The 18,657-nt window shown below is 35.1% G+C and overlaps 2 protein-coding genes and 1 non-coding gene across 6 annotated transcripts; 2 read left to right on the top strand and 1 right to left on the bottom strand.

The window, feature by feature from the left end:
- The first annotated feature begins 11,587 nt into the window (after window positions 1-11,587).
- LOC136205015 (uncharacterized) lies at window positions 11,588-14,552 on the top strand. 4 transcript variants are annotated; one of them, XR_010675866.1, is made up of 8 exons: window positions 11,588-12,018; window positions 12,232-12,312; window positions 12,409-12,468; window positions 13,334-13,377; window positions 13,707-13,749; window positions 13,856-13,878; window positions 14,017-14,118; window positions 14,209-14,255. XR_010675866.1 is itself a non-coding variant. In XM_065995568.1 (8 exons), the coding sequence occupies exons 1-8, from the start codon at window positions 11,644-11,646 to the stop codon at window positions 14,326-14,328; spliced, it is 897 nt and encodes a 298-aa protein (XP_065851640.1). In that variant the 5' UTR covers window positions 11,588-11,643; the 3' UTR covers window positions 14,329-14,552. The 4 variants fall into 4 exon arrangements, 3 of the variants coding, with proteins under 3 accessions (XP_065851640.1, XP_065851766.1, XP_065851697.1); XM_065995568.1 differs by having other exon boundaries at window positions 13,856-13,927; window positions 14,209-14,552; XM_065995694.1 differs by having other exon boundaries at window positions 13,707-13,754; window positions 14,209-14,552.
- Window positions 14,553-14,637: 85 nt separating this feature from the next.
- On the bottom strand, window positions 14,638-14,711 carry TRNAN-GUU (transfer RNA asparagine (anticodon GUU)). The gene has a single exon. It is a non-coding gene; the product is annotated as a tRNA-Asn (tRNA).
- Window positions 14,712-16,459: 1,748 nt separating this feature from the next.
- On the top strand, window positions 16,460-17,761 carry LOC136234208 (uncharacterized). Its single transcript, XM_066024004.1, has one exon. The coding sequence runs from the start codon at window positions 16,660-16,662 to the stop codon at window positions 17,656-17,658; it is 999 nt and encodes a 332-aa protein (XP_065880076.1). The 5' UTR covers window positions 16,460-16,659; the 3' UTR covers window positions 17,659-17,761.
- The last annotated feature ends 896 nt before the right edge of the window (window positions 17,762-18,657 follow it).

Below are 18,657 nucleotides of genomic sequence, written 5' to 3'. Positions count from 1 at the left end.
ATTTGAAGGCTTGCGAAAGAAAATTAAAGGCTTAAGGATGAAAATTAAAATTTTAGAACGAAGCTTGATCGCTGGGGAAAAACGAATTTTGGAAGAACAATTTCAGAAAATGAATTGAATTTTGCTTGGAGAATATTGATTGGATTTTAGGTAGGGTGTGGACAGATGATGAGGTCCTATTTATGGCAAAGAAATCCAAGCTTCATGTCCCATGATTTTCTATTTTTGCTCTCATTAATTGTCACTACTGAAAATGCAGAGTTTGAGGGCCAAGAAACGTGGGCAATAGATGATTTAACACTGAGAAAATGGCATACAAGTCACCATCTCACCACTGAGACGGGATCATCTCACCGAAACCAAAACACGTCTCGTCAAGACCTAACCATATCTCGGTGAGACCTACCATTTGCTGGAAAAAATAAGGAGTAGGCCTCGTTGAGACCTAATCTCTCTCTATTTATATATATATATATATATAATTTTTTTTTAATTATTTTTTTTGTTTATTTTTGCTATTTTTTATATTATAATGAAAAAAGATTTTTCCTTATTTTTGAGATATTTATTTTCACCTCAACAATTCCCCTCCTTTTCTATGTGAAAGATTTGAAAATGAATCTGCACAAAAAAAAAAAAATTGTCGTTTCCTCTAGACATTTGAATTCTTCATCAAGAACTCTTAAACCCACAAAAACTCTTAGTCTTCGCTCATTTTTTTTTGCGTTACACCCTTGTTCTTCTCCTTTCTTTTCACGTTTTTTCTCACTAAGGAAGAAACAAAGAAAAAACCTTCTCACCTCTTATTTTACAAATTTAACACTAATGTTTTCAAACGAAATCAATTTTAACCATGTGCTATAAAAAATTTGAAAAGACTAATTTATCTATTATTTAACTGTCACATCAGACCTTGCAAACAAATTTATCGATAAATTGAAGTTCCTTACATTTTTAGTTAGTTTTTATAACTATATTAATAACATACTAAATATTATAGACAGTTTGATAAAAAAAAGTTGTAATTAATTTATATGTAGCAAATTTAATTTTTAGTATTCTAATATAATTTTTATAATTTCATATAATAATAATATAAGTAGGATTATTTTCATATAATAATAATATAAGTAGGATTCCTTACCCAACACAACATGCAAGCAAACAACACTCACCCAGAAAATACAAACAAGTTTTGTCAATTTATCCTTAAATTGTTTTAAGAAAGAAAAAAAAATATATCCGTAGAAATGTAGTCAATCTAATATATTCAATTGTATAAATAAAACTTTATCAAAAAAAAAAAATTGTACAGTAAATGTTGGGACCATGAAATTTTATTAATTTATAGAGTTATTAATTAATCGATAAATTAATAATTATTAATTTATAGATTGATTTTAAATTTTTTAAAAATAAATTTTAAATTACTAATTTAAATAAAGTTTTTGTCTAAAATCAATGAACAAATAAAATTAAATATGCATTATATAAGTTAATTGAATTTGGAAGTTCATTGTATTATGTTAAAAATATTCAATGTATCATAGTTAATGAATTACTATATAAATATAAATTTATATGGAGTGTTGTTTCAAATCATACCAAAAATGAGGATGAAGCTGAGGATAATTCAGTACTTTTGAAACCAGCCAAAGGAAATAAAGCAATTATAGCATCATCCACTCTTTACAATTTTTTGTTACAATTTGACAAGGATACACCGAAATTTTTGAATGCATTGAGAATAGTTAGAGATGAAATTTAACTAGATTTAAATTTCAAAAAAAAAACAAAATACTATATATTCATATTTTGGTAAATTATCCTACTAAGTATGTATATCTATATATATTTCACATATGTATTTGAGAAATTATTAATTTATAGAGGTAATAATACAATGTATTTATAAAGGGCTGTTCCAGAAAATTATTATCTTATTAATTTATTAAAATTGATCATTTTTTGAACTGGCTCAAGTCGGGACCAGAAGAAATTATTATTTTAAAAAGTTTATTAATTTATCGAGTATTAATTTACACAGGTTTTACTGTATAAATAAAACACATAAAATTAGGTAATGAGAATAAAACCAATATATAAGTGAATAAATAGGCAAAGAATAATGGTAGGGGAAGCAGGCGCCACCTCGCATGCCCAATCCCCCATCCCTTATGCATCATTGGGTTTGATTTTGAGGCACTTATTCTTATTCTTTTTTAATTTAACATTAATGCTCTTAATCATCATTTTGTCCCTTTTGTCTTTCTTCCCTAATTATTTTTGTTGTTTCGCGAATTAAACAAACCATTTTTCATTTATCATCAATTTAATGTGGAGTTACAGATTAATTTTAATCAGCTCATTTACCAGTGTTATTGAATGTAGGAAACCTTATTTTTATGTTCATAGTCTGATCATGATAAATATAAGTTGTTACTAATAATATGAAATCATAGAAAACTTACCAATTTAAATTTTAGGTTGAAGCTCCATCAATTGAGATAAACTAATAAAGGAGTGGATAAAGGAAACCTTTTCAATGATTGACCGGAAATCTTTTGACAATATATATTAGGGACACATCATAAAAAAAAAAAAAAAGCACTAGTGTTATTTAAATGTACTTTAGATCGGTTAAGATTTAGTTGAATTTTTTTTTTTTTTTGAAATAAAGAATCAATTTAATTAAAGGGCTAAATCAGCCAAAAGAATATCGTTAAGAAAAGGAGGTGGACATGCCCACTCTCCACGAACAGATGCAGACACAACCGCTCGAGTTAGGCAATGAGCTGCCGTGTTGGCTGAACGTTTAACAAAAGAGATTGAAACTAATTCTAACTCTTGAAGTAAAACAGAACAAAATGAAAGAAGATTTAGTTGAAGTTAAATTCAACTACAACAACAACAACAACAACAACAAAGCCTTAGTCCCGAAATGATTCGGGGTCGGCTAACATGAACCATCATATAAAACCGTGAAAATCAAGTCGTGTCAGCGACACAGATTCGCTCCCTCCACTCCGTCCTATCCACTACCATATTTTCCTCAATTCCCAATAAACTCATATCACTCTCGATCACCCTCCTCCAAGTTTGCTTAGGTCTTCCCCTACCCCTCACCACTACATCCCTTTGCCACTCTTCGGTTCTCCTAATCGGCGCATCAAGCCCTCTACGTCTCACATGGCCAAACCACCTTAGTCGGTTTTCTCTCATTTTATTCTCAATAGATGTGACCTCTACTTTTGTCCTAATTATTTCATTACGCACCCGGTCCTTTCTCGTGTGACCACACATCCATCTCAACATACGCATCTCCGCCACCGACATCTTATGGATGTGGCAGTGTTTCACTGCCCAACACTCCGTACCATATAACAATGCTGGTCTAATTGCCGTCCGGTAGAATTTTCCCTTCAATCTATTAGGCATCCCGGGATCACAAAGGAAACCCGTAGCACTCTTCCACTTCGACCAACCAGCTTTAATCCTATGAGCAACATCTCCATCTACTTCTCCATCCGTTTGGATAATAGATCCTAAATACCGGAAGCAATCCGAGGCCTGAACAACTCTCCCATCTAGGATGATTGTCCCTGCCTCCCTACTCCTACGGCCGCTAAACTTACACTCCAAATATTCTGTCTTACTTCGACTCAACTTAAAGCCTCTAGATTCTAGAGTTTGCCTCCATAGTTCCAACTTCATCTCCACTCCTTCTTTCGTCTCCTCAACCAACACAATATCATCTGCAAACAGCATGCACCATGGTATACCATCTTGAAGTGAACTTGTTAGTTCATCCATAACGATGGCAAAAAGAAATGGGCTTAGTGCGGAACCTTGATGCACTCCGATCGTAATAGGAAACTCTTCAGTCTTCCCAACACTAGTACGTACACTCGTGCATACTACCTCATACATGTCCTTTATGATGTCAATATATTTCCGCGAAATGCCTTTCCTTATCAAGGCCCACCAAAGTACTTCCCTTGGTACCTTATCATATGCTTTCTCCAAGTCAATGAAAACCATATGCAAGTCTTTCTTCTTATTTCGATAGTGCTCCATTAATTGTCTCATTAGATGGATGGCTTCCATAGTTGATCTTCCCGGCATAAAGCCAAACTGGTTTTCCGAGATCTTCACCGTCCTCCTTAGCCTTTGTTCAATCACTCGCTCCCAAAGTTTCATAGTGTGACTCATTAATTTGATTCCCCGATAGTTGGCACAATCTTGGACATCGCCTTTGTTCTTATACAAAGGGATTAAGGTACTTTTCCTCCATTCTGATCGCATCTTATTGTTTCTCCAAATTTTGTTGAAGAACGTCGTCAACCATTCGATTCCTCTTTCTCCCAAACATCTCCAAATCTCAATAGGGATGCCATCAGGTCCTACTGCTTTCTTCAACTTCATCTTACTTAATGCCATTTTGACTTCACCCTTTTGAATTCTCCGCAGGCATTCATGATTTATCATATCGTGATGGATACTTATATCTCCAACATCTTGTTGGCGATCTCCATTAAATAAGTCATCAAAATAGGACCTCCATCGTTCCTTGATATCCTTATCTCCAACTAGGACTTTCTGGTCCACATCCTTCACACATTTAACTTTTCCGAGATCTCGCGTCTTCCTATCTCTCATCCGAGCAATTCTATATATGTCTCTTTCCCCTTCTTTCGTATCCAATCTTGTATACAGATCCCGATTCACCTTTGCTCTAGCATCTCGTATGACCTTCTTTACTTCCCTTTTAGCCTCTTTGTATTTTTCGTAGTTCTCGTCACTCCTACATTTCCCCAATAGTTTATAGGATTCTCTCTTACTCTTTACTGCTTGTCGTACTTCTTCTGTCCACCAAGATGTGTCCTTACCCGGTGGCATGCTACCTTTAGATTCCCCTAGAACTTCCTTCGCTACTTCCCTTATACTATGCTCCATCTTATTCCATATCGAATCTATATCTGAATCCATATTGCAAGTCCAAATATCTTTTTTGGTCATCTCATCCACAAATTTTTGTTGATTCTCCCCTTGCAATTTCCACCACTTAATCTTAGTCTCTATTTGAGGTGTTTGTTTTCTTATACATTTCCTACTTCGAAAATCTAGCACCACTACTCTATGTTGGGTTGTCGTACTCTCACCAGGGATCACCTTACAATCAATATAACTCTTTCTCCAAGCACTCCTTACTAAGAAGAAGTCAATTTGGCTCGCATTACCGCCACTCCGATAAGTCACTAAGTGGGATGTTCTCTTCATAAACCATGTGTTCATGATACTCAAGTCATAGGCTGATGCGAATTCCAAAATATCATTTCCTGCTTCATTCTTATCTCCAAAACCATACCCTCCATGAACACTCTCAAACCCATCTCGCCTAGAACCCACGTGTCCATTGAGATCACCCCCTAGTACCATTTTTTCATCCCTAGGAACCTGTTGCACCACTTCCTCTAAGTCATCCCAAAAAGCTTGTCTTATAGACACATCTAATCCTATTTGTGGCGCATATGCACTAATGACATTCACAACCTCATCCCCTATCACTAGCTTAACACTCATAATTCTATCGCTCTTCCTAGACACCGCTACTACCTCATCAATATACTCCCTATCAATAAGAATACCTACTCCATTTCTACCCTTATCCTTTCCTGAGTACCAAAGCTTATAACCCCAAGGAGCTATCTCTCTAGCCTTAGCTCCAACCCACTTGGTTTCTTGTAGGCATAATATATTTATTCTCCTCCTCTTCATAACATCTACAATTTCAGCTAATCTTCCTGTCAAAGAACCTATGTTCCATGTCCCAAAGCGTAACCTACTACCCTTACCCCTTACCCCTACCATTACCGTGGACTAGCTAATTCAAAAAAAAAAAAAAATTAGTTGAACTTAGAGATTTTGAATTTAAATTTGGGCTAATTGCTAATCTAGCCTATTTGATAGGGTCTATTAATATACTATTTGATACACTTTTTTTTTTTTCATGTTATAGATCTAGACACTTTCATTTTCTTTGAACAAAAATACGCTTACTTCAATTCGCTTCTTCCTCAAACTGTCTTTTTCGTTTCATCTTCTCTCTTTCATTCCCTTCTCCATCTCTTTCGTTCTTTGGCCCTGTTTGGGAATCAGCTGTTAACTGATTACATTAGTTGATTTGACTAGTTGTTTGTGTAGACCTGTTTGGTAAAAATTAGCTGATTGATAATAGCGGTTTGTGCAAGAAGACGAATAAGGGCATTTCTTTTTTAATTTTGGCGCAGGAGAAGAGGAGGAATCTATCTATTAGGGTTAAAGAAGGTCATTAATTTTAATATTGCAAAACGCTAATTGAAAAAACTCATTTTAAGAGCTTTTTCTAAATTAGCGTTTTCATCCCAAAACTCTCTTCCAAACCTCTCTCCACCAAACACTCCAATCAGCGGTTTCAGTGGTCAAACCGCTAAAGTTGGTCAAAACCGCTCTTTTTATCTCAAAACGCTCTTTACCAAACAGGGCCTTTGTCTCCATCGTTAATACCTTACTCCTTTTCCATCGTTCTTCGGCTGCATCTTCTCTCTTGCATTTTGTCGGTCGGTTTATTGGGTATTGCATGCAAATCTTTCGTTGATTATACTTTTCCAATAGTCGCTTTTAGGTGAACGACTATTAGATGCGACATCAATGGTTGATTTTAAGTTAGAGTTCAAATGCTACAAGGAGCAATATTGTCGCAAATGCTTTATAGCATTTGCGACATCATTGTAGCATTTGAGACAACATTGTTTCTTGTAGCATTTCTAGCATTTGCAACATCCTTAAAGCATTTGCGACATCCTTAAAGCATTTGCGACTACATTGCTCTTTGTAGCATTTGAACTCTTAACTTAAAACCAACCATTGATATCGCATCTAATAGTGGTTCATCTAAAGCGACTGTTGGAAAAGTATAATCCCCAAAAGATTTGCATGCAATACCTTTATCATGTGTGTTTTGCATGTCTACGAAATAAATAAAGGCATAACAACCATTTAGTTACCCAAATTTAAGTTTTAAAATCTAGGACTTTAAATTATTAAAATCATTAATTAGGTCTCTGAACTAAATAAAAATCATTAATTGAGTCCACATTTTAGTAAAAATCATCAATTGAGTCCTCATCGAAAATCATTCAGTTGAACAGTTTAAAACCCCCTTCTCCAAACTCATTTTGGGTCAACACATAGATCATTATAGTCCAAGTCAAATAGGCACAGTTTCTTATTTTAGGATAGGATGATGACTTAATTGATTATTTTTACTTAGTTTAAGGATTTAATTGACGATTTTAATAGTTTAAGGTCCTATTTGATTTTCAAGTTTTAATTTAGGGGCTCAAATGAATTTTATACCATGTGTTGTTATATCCAGCTCCAAATTCCCACCTCCAGCCCCGTGAAAGGACGAAAATGCCCTTTCATGGATTTTGGGTGGGAAAAGGCTATTTTTTTACCTTTTCATCACGCGGGCGTGTGGCTATCACGCCTCACCGTGTGGTCGGGCGTGATAGCCACACGCCTCACCGTGTGGTCGGACGTGACAGCCACACGCCCAACCACAAGGTGGGGCGTGATAGCCACACGTCCGACCGCACGGTGGGGCGTGATAGCCACATGCCCACGTGTCGGGAAGGGAAAAAATAAAAATAAAAATAATAAAAAACTAAATTAAATTTTAAAAAAATTGAATTTTGCCCACACGGGCGTGAGGCCATCACGCCCCTCACATAGGTGAGGGCGTGAGGTTATCACGCCCTACCATAAGAGACGTCGTATGAATATCACGCTGTCTCCTGTGGTGGGTGGTGAGGCTATCACGCCTCCACCTATGGTGCGACGTGATATTCATACGCCGCACTGGAGGCGTGATAGCTTCATGTCTTACCTCACGAATCCGAATTCCCAAAAAATCCAAATTCGATTAAACAAAACGTCCAAAAATCAACAAAATCAAACAGAATTTTGTAACATTAGTCATTTTCCTTTGTCGTCCCTCTTCCGATCCATGTTTTCGTTGATAAATTAGTCCGGATTTGATCCAAGAGAGTTTAAGGAGTTTGAGAGAGTTATCAAAAAGCCGTCTTGGTTGAATGATTTTGTAGCAGCAGTAAAGGAGAACAATGTTGAAGGGCTGTGCCTAGTGCCCAAATTTACTCATCATTATGCTGTATTCATGGCTAACATAGCAGAAGAAAATGAGCCAAAGAATTATGCAGAAGCAGCAAAAGATGCAAGGTGGCACAAAGCTATGAACATGGAGCTTAAGGCATTAGAGGATAATAAGACATGGATCTTGACAACTTTGCCTGAAGGGAAAAAAGGCAATTACATCAAAATGGGTTTTCCGAATCAAGAGAAATCCTGATGGCACAATAGACAGGTTTAAAGCTAGACTGGTGGCAAGAGGATACAATCAAGTATATGGGATTGATTATACTGATTCTTACTCTCCAGTTGCAAAAGTGGACACAGTAAGAACTTTCCTTGCTATAGCAGCAGCTTTCAATTGGCCAATCCACCAAATTGACATCAATAATGCCTATTTACATGGCTTTATTGAAGAGGAATTATACATGACACCACCTGATGGGTATGAGAAAGCTTAGAAAGGCTAAGTTTGCAAGCTAAAAAGATCATTATATGGTCTGAAACAAGCTGGCCGCATGTGGAACAAAGAAATGTCCTCTAAATTGCTACATTTTGGATTTGTTAGATCTAAACATGATTATTGCTTGTATACAAAATCCACAGGTAAAGTTTATCTTGCCCTTGTGCTTTATGTGGATGATCTTTTAATCACAGGCACCCTAGAAGAAGAAATGGTCAGCCTTAAGAAGTTCTTACACAAGGAATTCACTATCAAAGACCTTGGATATGTGAAATACTTCCTTGGTATAGAGGTGGCAAGATCAAACACTGGCATGGTAATTTCACAAGTGAAATATGTAAAAGTCCTCATAGCAGATGCTAAGTTAGAACTAGCCTCAAGTGCAAGTTCACCTCTACCATCTGGTTTTCAAAATCATGTAACTTCCGAACAATTGCAATCACCAGATAGTTACAGAAGATTGATAGGAAGATTATTATATCTAGGCTTCACCAGACCTGATATTTTCTTTTGTACTCAACAACTTAGCCAACATATGGGTGCACCTACTAAAAGTCATATGGAAGCTGCTTTGCATATTCTAAGGTATCTAAAGGGTACTATGGGTAGAGGCATATTCTATCCTACACAATCTTCATTGGAAGTTCAAGCATACTGTGATGCTGACTGGGCAGTTTGTAGAGGAACTAGAAGATCTACAACTGGTTATTGTGTGTTCATTGGGAAGTCAATGGTGGCATGGAAGAGTAAAAAGCAAACTATTGTGAGTACTTCCTCTGCAAAAGCAGAGTACCGAAGTTTGTCAACAACAGCAAGAGAGGTCAAATGGATATCTTACTTAATGAAGGAGTTCAAAATTCCTATTAAGTTTCCAATTCCGATTTTCTGTGATAACACATCAGCTATTGCTATTGCAGCCAACCCTATTGATCATGAAAGAACAAAACACTTTGATATTGACATTCATTTCATAAGAGACTATGTCGAGCAAGGATTCATTAGAACACCTCATATCTCTACAACGGAGCAGCTCGCAGACTTATTCACCAAAACAATGACTGGAGCTCAACTTGATACTTTCTTGTCCAAACTCGGTATTGTCGATCACATACTAGTTTGAGGGGGGAATGTAGAGAATTAACAGTGAATGTTGTAACACTGGATTATAAACTCCAGCCCACTTGTCAAGTTATTAATTCAGTTAGATAGTTTGTTAGATGGTTAGACAGTTTATCTTCTTTTATAAATAGAGTGCTAATACACTGAATTCATTGAGTTGTTATAATCAATTTCAGAAGTTTAATACAGAGCTTTCTTCCTCATTTCCTTTCTTTCAATCATCCTTCTATTTTCTGTACAGATATTATCGAACTTTTCGATAATTATTGTTAACATACTAATCTAAAAATGATATAAAACGTTTAAAAACAGTACCATATCTTTTTATATTTTTAAAAGTTATTATTAATATATATGCATAACAAAATTACATGTAACCCGAAAACACGACACGAAATCGACACTAACCCGAACAGGCTAACACGACTTTGACACGAAAGTTTTTGGGTTGGGTTTGGGTTTACTCTTTTGTGATACGAACCCGAAATGACACGACACGAACACGACTCGAACACGATAATTGCTAGGTCTACAATTAACCCTTGACGTAGTCGAATCATGACTAGTAATATGAAGATTGTGGTGATTCGTACTTCCACTGCAAATCACATCAAATGTTATTTGCACTACAAGAAGTAATTCGATAACCGGTAGATAATATGTGATATTTATCCTTTATTGATGTCAGAACCACAGATCTCGTGTCCTATCAGTTTTGATCTTTGAATACGAGGAAAAACATAGTTTTTTCATATTATGATTAATATTTGTATTTAATCTATGATTATTGGGCATTAATACGTGTTTGCAGAGCTTTTTTTTTTGGTGAAAACGATATTAGAATCGCGTAGAATGTGTGAGCCTCAAACCCTAATTTTCATTTGTTATTTGGACAAACGGGCTTCACCAACGTGACCAGGGACCCCAAAAACCATAGACCAGGCCAAACCTCGAGGAACACCTATGGCGCAACATGGCACATAGCCTCCACGTGCCACCTGGTGCTAAGGGTTAATCTGCGCTCGTGGGTAGCGTATGTCAATCGTTTTTCCTCCAAATTTTTTTCCAAGCTCCTATTTGCAATATTTCTTATTTTTTGGTATATTTTGTTTAATTTTTAGACAAACATAACATTTATTTTTTTTATTTTTTATTTTTAGAATATTTTTAAATCATTTAAATTAATAGAAAATATTTTTAAATATCTAGAAATTATGAATTTTTTTATAAAAATTCCAGAATATCAGAATTTTTTTTGATGATTTTATATGGGTTAGAAATATGTTTTTGATTATATATTTGAGTTATTTATATTTGTACGGCGATTCGTTTTTCGTGTTTCATGTTTTTTCTTGTTTTTCACATTTTTCTATTTTCCGTGTTTTCACGTTTTTCTCGTTTTTCACATTTTTTTATGTTTTTCTCATTTTATGTTTTACTGTTTAATAAGAATTATGGATAATAAATATAAATAATAAAAATATATATTTGGGCTAGTCGTAATTCGAATTCATGCCTTTTTTTTATGTAAACCTCATTACACAAATTTGTAAAGAAAAATTGAGTGATGTAATTGTGATTTTATTACAACAAAACCACGAGACTAATCCAAACATGGTAATGGACATCTATTATAATAGACATTCAATGACAACGTTGATTATATCGTACCAAACGACACATATGATTATAAAAATTCTTAAAATTGTTAGTTGCATATACAAGGGATTTAAGGAGAACTACATGGGCTGGACCTACAAAATGTATAAATGGGTCTTGGGCTTATTCAAATTCTCAGCCAATCAGATCCAACATTCCATTCATCCACAACTTGATGTCTTTCGTTCGTCAAGACAAAGTTCATATCCGCCATGAATCTACTCAAAATCCATGGCTCTCAATCCCAAATTCCCCCTCATTTTAAATTCTCATCTTCTCCCTCTATTCCTTATGGACTTAGATTCCCCCTCACAACATCCAATCCCTTCTCTTCTCCAACTTCTTTACCTCTTTCTCCTTTTCGACATGCCTTCACTATCTCCACTCTTTCTAAAACTGAAGCTTCCTTTTCCGACAACAAGGAACACCAGCTGCAACATGATGATGATGCTGAAAATACTACAGAATTTGAGTACTTGGCGCAAGACGGTGTTGTCTTCCAGAACACCTTAAGGCTGGTGGAGTGCGCCATGCTCGCTGCTGTAACTGGGCTCATCTACTTCTTGAGCAATTCTCTTTCGATTGAGGTTTGGTTTTCATCTATTAACTTCAATTGCTATGTTTGTTTTTATGGGTTATTGCTTGATTTCATTAAATTAATTATAGACTTCTGGAGTTGCTAATTGAATATATCACATTTTGCGTCATTGAAATTGAATGGGCATAGCTTAGCATGAGAGAGGAGGATATATTTTTCTTCTAATTGCTTATAATTATTTTTGTTACTTTTTTGTGATCAGAATTACTTTGGATGTTTCTTCTCTTTGCCAATAGTAATTTCTTCTATGAGATGGGGTGTTGCAGCTGGTAGAAAAACAATGGTCTGTCACCATCTGCAACCGGCTTTATCAAAGTTTCTTTTACTTGAATTCCTATAACCCTCTTATTATCTATGAGTTGATGATGCTTTATGGCAGGTGGCAACAGCTATGCTTTTGTTTGTGTTGTCTGGTCCATTGAAAGCTTTAATATATCTGGTAAGCAGAGTCTCAGTTTCATCTTTGCCTAATTTTATTGTATGTCCTGCTATTTCATGCTAAAGTTCAATACTACTTTTTCTGGAACCTTGAGAATTTGCTGATTGCTCCATCTTTGTTATGATCTAGATTTAACATTACAGTTAGCTGACCTGAAACTTTGCCAGCAGATATTAGCAGCTTTTAGTTATAATCAAATCTTCCAATTTTAAGGTATAATTAGTTCAAAATCAAAATACATGAATTAACTGAATAATGGAAATTTGGAAAAGGATAAACAGATAAATGTTATCTTTAAACTTGTAGCTTTTTACATCTATGAAGCGAGTTAAGAACATAACCGATTAGAATCATATAGGAACTTTGGATCTTGTCTTGTAGTAAAAATAGTGTAATGGCTTTGTAAGATCAAAACTTATAAAATTAAAACTAGGGGGAACTAGTAAATTTTAACTTATATTCTGTTAGGGGGGAAGAAAACATCAAAAAGGTCAAGATTGAATGTTTAAACTTGAAGAGAATGATTGCCTATTGTTAAATAATGGCTGTTGAGGATGGTGAGACTAATTTAAGTGCATTGTGCTGTGGCTGCTGTTTGATTATTCCATATTTAATAAAATAAAGAAACCAACGTAAAATGCTAAACGATACCCTTGATTTGGTAAGATTTCGACTACATTTATAATATCCATGACAAGAATTGTTAGTTTAAAGCGTATAAACTTAGTTTAAGAAGTATGCTTGAATTATGTTTGCAAAACATGAAAAATAATATGCAGAACTATCTCTATGTTTCTGATTTTCTGCGTGACATAATCTAGTTTTTCTGAAGAAAGAGGTGATGATTTAATTATCTTACTTTCAGCTAACGCATGGTATAGTTGGATTTACAATGGGTTCCTTATGGAGGTATGTATGGTTACTAGCTTCCATTATGATTTGCTCATGCTTAGTAATGTCTAAAAAATTTTGAAATAAAATCTTATCTTGATTTCAATTAATTTTGGCATAGTTCCACCCTGTTAGTTAATACATCAACTTATACTCATCTTCCAAAACAAGAACGTTTTAGTACCTTACTAGCTTCTGAACCACCTGGATGTGCCAAACTCGTGTTATTTATTACAACCAAGTATTTCATGGGGGGTGTTTTGAACTGAGCATTAAGCCTTTCTTTTGGCCAAGTAAAACCATGTCGACATTGAATCATAATTGTTTTTGTGTGTGCATTTTCACAGGTTGGGAGCTGATTGGCGACTTTCAATTTTTGTGTGCACAATTGTAATGTTTGTTCCTTTTGGCCCTTATACTTGCTTAAATCTGTTTTGAAGCAATGGTTATTATTGTTTTTAATTTGTTCTGACAGACTCATTTATCTAAAATACAGGCTCGAGCAATCGGTGCAATGGGGTATGTTTTTACATCCTCGTTCTTAATAAGAGAAAACATTCTTGCTTTGGTAATTTTACTGCTTTTACCCTGTAATTTTGATATATTCAGCATCTGCAGTTCAGTTACAAAGCTCTTTTTAACTTTTTGTTTGTGTAGATCACAGTAAATATTCATGCTTCTCTGACGTTAATATTTGCGGCCCTTGGGATTAATATAATCCCAACAATGAATGTGATATACACCCTATTTGGGATATTAGTAAGTTTGATCTACCTCTCTATTGATATTTTTATTTATTAAAGAAGGAAAAGATATAATATTGTGGGTTAAACTTGAATTGTACAACAGGTATTCCTAAATAGTGGATTCTTTGTGTTTCTTCTTCACATTTTGTACTCTGTGCTCCTAGCGCGACTGGGCATGAAAGATTCATTGAGATTGCCAGGATGGCTGGAGAAGGCATTGTAGATTATTAAGTATATGATATCATCTACATATTAATGTAGTAGAATTAGGGACATGGCCATATCATCACAAGATCTGCTAGATATATAAGTGCACCATTAGAGGCTAGGGTAATATTATTGAGGATTCCCAACATCTGTACAAACTCCAAAAAATGAATTTTTGATTTGAAGCATCCTATTACTATTATATGCCATATTGCTTTAATGGAGATTCTCTGGGTTGCAAATTCATAACAATTGAATGGCATTTTGGCATGAGAGTGATTTTTTTTTTTTATTTTTTAGAAAGAAAAAAATGGTTAAAAATTTTCGCTAGAAGGAGGGGTCGAACCTCCGACCTTGTGGTTAACAGCCACACACTCTAACCAACTGAGCTATTCCAGCTGGATGTTTGAGAGTGAATAACTCATATGAAACTTAGTAACAGGAACAGAGTTGCAAGAGGCTCTCGACCAGAATGAAGCACCGTATGAATTTTTGCCTAATGCTGGTTCAGCTTGAAGAAATATCATACTAACTACTAATGAAATTAGTATTCAAAGCAAATGGTGAAAGATGAAACTTGAATAGCATTTGACTTTATTGTTTTAGGGTGTGTTTAATAGCAGCCACTAGCATACAATGTATTGAAGCTCAAGCAGCTTCTCTCACAACTCAAAACACCAATAACTTCTTTAAAAGGTTAGTTATTCCTCATTCATATCGACTAAATAAGCTTCAACAATCCAATCAACAAATGTTAATTTCCCAAATTGCTTCATTGCTCCTGATTTCCCATCTGACTCATATTTGTAGACAAGTAACTTAAGTTAACATGACATTCAAACTATTTAGCAATGAATTAATGTCCCTGCAAAGTTTATCTGGAAGCATAAAACAGGACAGCATAAATCGTGATGGTTGTTGCAACTACTTTCACTAAAACTTACTTGCCTGCTAAACTAAGCAGCTTACCCTTCCACCCCTGCCAGACGAGAAGCAGTACACTCCTTAATGTCCTTGAAAATAGCAGATTTAGACCGAGACACAACAGTAGGCAACTATAAATATTTATCTTGACCCCCATATCATGAACTCACAATACATTAGCTAGCCGACTTCTTTCTTGATGAGAAGTATTGCGGCTAAAATAGATGGAAGAATTGTCCAGATTGATTTGAGACCACTGCCTCCACAAAAGCCAATAAGAGAAAATTTAATACTTGCACAATCATGGTCATTAGCTTTGCAGAAAAAGAATCGAATCATCATCAAACAGAAGATGAGAAACAATGGGAGATCTCCTGCCAATTTTAATCCTTAAAAATTTACCATCAGATTTAGCTCGATTGAGAATATGAGTAAGACATTCAGTACAAAGAATGAAAAGATAAGGGGACAACAGGTCTCTTGAGCACGATTTTGAGATTCAATTCGTAAACGAGCCAAGTTTGAATATGAAGAAACTCTGCTCGAAAACTCACGAAAGAATTTGGTTATAGATTTGCAAACAAACTCAATTATAATGTTCATAGATAGGCTCCTAAGCAAGCTCGGTTCAATTATTACTTTTAGTGTTTGTATTTTTTTTTTTTTTGAAAAGTAGTGTTTGTATTCTTATAAAGTGAAAAATGTAAAACTACGTAGTTTTGTTGGTTTCAAAACTATGTAGCTTATGAACATAATTAATAAGTACTCACGAGAAAAGTTCATGAATAGAATTAACGAACTACTCGCGGTCAAATCTTGTGAAACAAGATCGGATAATTTTTTTAATCGACCGAGCTCGAACAAAATGTTGAGCTCAAGTTTAAGTTCGTCCATTTTCTTCTGAACTGAGCATGAGCAGGCTAAAGCTCGGTTGGGCTGAATTCCACCCCTATTTCCAACATTGTGTTTCTTCCACATCTTGTTCAATTTCTTCAATGTGGGTAAAAAGACCCTCAATTTCCTGAATGGTTGCTGGGTTCTGTTGATTTGGTTTTAAACCATGAATTTGGACCCAGCCGTAACAAAATTTGCAGATAAAAAACTTTCATTTTCAAATTGGAATTGTTCCAATCACTTGAGGCTTTGGAAATATGGGCTAAAGGCTACTTGTGATAATTGGGCCTAGTATGGATCAGTATTTAATGTTTTGGAATGGCAATACCGTAAGAAGACGAACAAGGGCATAAATTTCTTCTTTCCATGACAACAAATTCATATTGACGTCGCCCAAAACAAAACCAGAGGTAATTTCTTCTCCATCCGTTTTTAGGTTGCTCTCCTCATCATCTTATAATCAAAACTGTGATTTCTATCTTGCAATTTTAGTTTCTATGTTTAGAATTTCTTCCTCATTTTGATAGCAATGCTTCTTGAACTAACTTCCTCCCTCCAAATTCCATCCTTCATGCCCTACCCAATTCAAATCTCCAACCATTTCTTCCCTATAAACCTCAAATTCTCTGTTAAAACTTATCCGAAATCTCTCCAAAAATATTCAGTAGCAGCTAAATCTGGACCAACACTTGACGCCTCTCCCCAAACCAAGACCCAGAACGATAGCATCCCGATCGAAGACGTCAAATTAATCGCCAAATTCAAGTCCAGATACAACTATATCCGAGTTCTTGAAGTCTCTAGAAAAGCCGATCATCCTCTTGCAGGTTCTAGACTCCTCCTCCTTGATACCCCTGGAAATATCCACAGTATTTCATTTCACTTCAAATTACTCACTCACTCCTATTACGACGTTTTCGCCACTTTGCCTCCCATTTTACCTCCTGGACCCGTTGCTATTCTCGGATTCGGAGCGGGTACCGCCGCCCGTTTGATACTCGAATTGTACCCGGAAGGTGAAGTTCATGGATGGGAGATAGATCCATCTGTAATTTCGGTAGGGAGAAAGTATTTTGGCCTTGAAAGGGTCGAAAAACAACACAAAGACAGACTGTTTATATACATTGGAGATGCGTTGAAATCAATTTGTGATTTCAAAGGCGGATTCTCGGGGATTATTGTGGATCTATTTAGCAAAGGAAGTGTGATACCAGAGCTTCAAGATCCAAACACATGGGAGGAATTAAAGAAGAAATTGAGGAAAGGCGGGAGAATAATGGTGAATGTTGGGGGTGGATGCGTGGAGGCAGAGGATAAGAGAAGGGATGGGGATGTAATAATGGTGGAAACTTTGAAGGCAATGCAACAGGTTTTTGATGGTGATGTATTCGTTTTGAGTATTGGAGATCGGAATGATGATAGCTCGGTTGCTCTCACCGGTAAGTTGCCGGATTCTGATGTGTGGAAAAATGTTGTGCCGAGATCACTAAGATTTTATGTCGATATGTGGGCTCAAGTTGTGTGTTAGTAAAGAATTAGAATTTTTTGTGTAATGTAGTATGAATTTCATACTTAGGAACATGTTGACAATTCTATGCATGTGAAATAAATATTAACAGATTAAACGGCTACCCATTCCATTCCCAATTTTCACAAATTAAGGGTCAAAATGTGATTTAAAGTTAGACAAATTTTGGCATTAAAACTTAGGGAAAACTACATGAAATGTTATATTCTGGTGTATAATTAATTATCTTGTTTTGTGCATATACTTGTTTTGTAAATTTGTATTTTTTATGAAGTTTTGTTTTTGTTTGTTTTAGTTTCTTTTCTCTGGCTATTTCATCTTCCACTTTTGAATTTTTGTCGTTTTTATTCACTTTTTGTTTGATTTTCTTTTAATTTGTTTATCTTTTATATTAGGTTTTTGTTTTTATTAGTGTTAAAATAAAGATCAAATTTAACTTTTCTAACGTTTTCAAGCAAAATCAATTTTAGCCATACAGTATAGAAAATTAGAAAGAAAAAAAATTGGTTTGATTGGTATTTAATTGTCACTTTAGATATTTCAAATATCAATTATATCTAAGATATTTAATGTAATACTAATAAAATTACAATAATTTTGTTAAAATACTAAAAACTAAATTTGTTCTGTATAAGTTTTTTTTTTGAAAGGTAATGCTCATTTATTAATGACCTGAAATTGGGCAAATGGGGTACATAAATTGAGAGGCAAAACTAGGCAAAATATCATAATGAGTGGGACAAGTAATAGAACGGGCTGACTGAGCTAATACATGAGCCAATTCGTTAGCTTGTCTCCGGACATGAGTGATTGAGTAAGAGTCACTGTTGAGGAGGAGTGAACGACAATGAGTGATGATGTCCCTAAATTCAGAATTATCCAGTGAAGGTGAGGAAAGAGCATCTACCACCATCTTTGCATCTGATTCGAAAGTAACCTGTCTCACTCCTCTATTCGTCACCATGAGATGGCTTCGAGAACGGCTAGAGCTTCGCTTTC

This window comes from Euphorbia lathyris, chromosome 1 (genome assembly GCF_963576675.1).
Source record: "Euphorbia lathyris chromosome 1, ddEupLath1.1, whole genome shotgun sequence".
NCBI classification, from domain to species: domain Eukaryota; kingdom Viridiplantae; phylum Streptophyta; class Magnoliopsida; order Malpighiales; family Euphorbiaceae; genus Euphorbia; species Euphorbia lathyris.
This window is presented reverse-complemented; position numbering and strand designations above follow the sequence as displayed.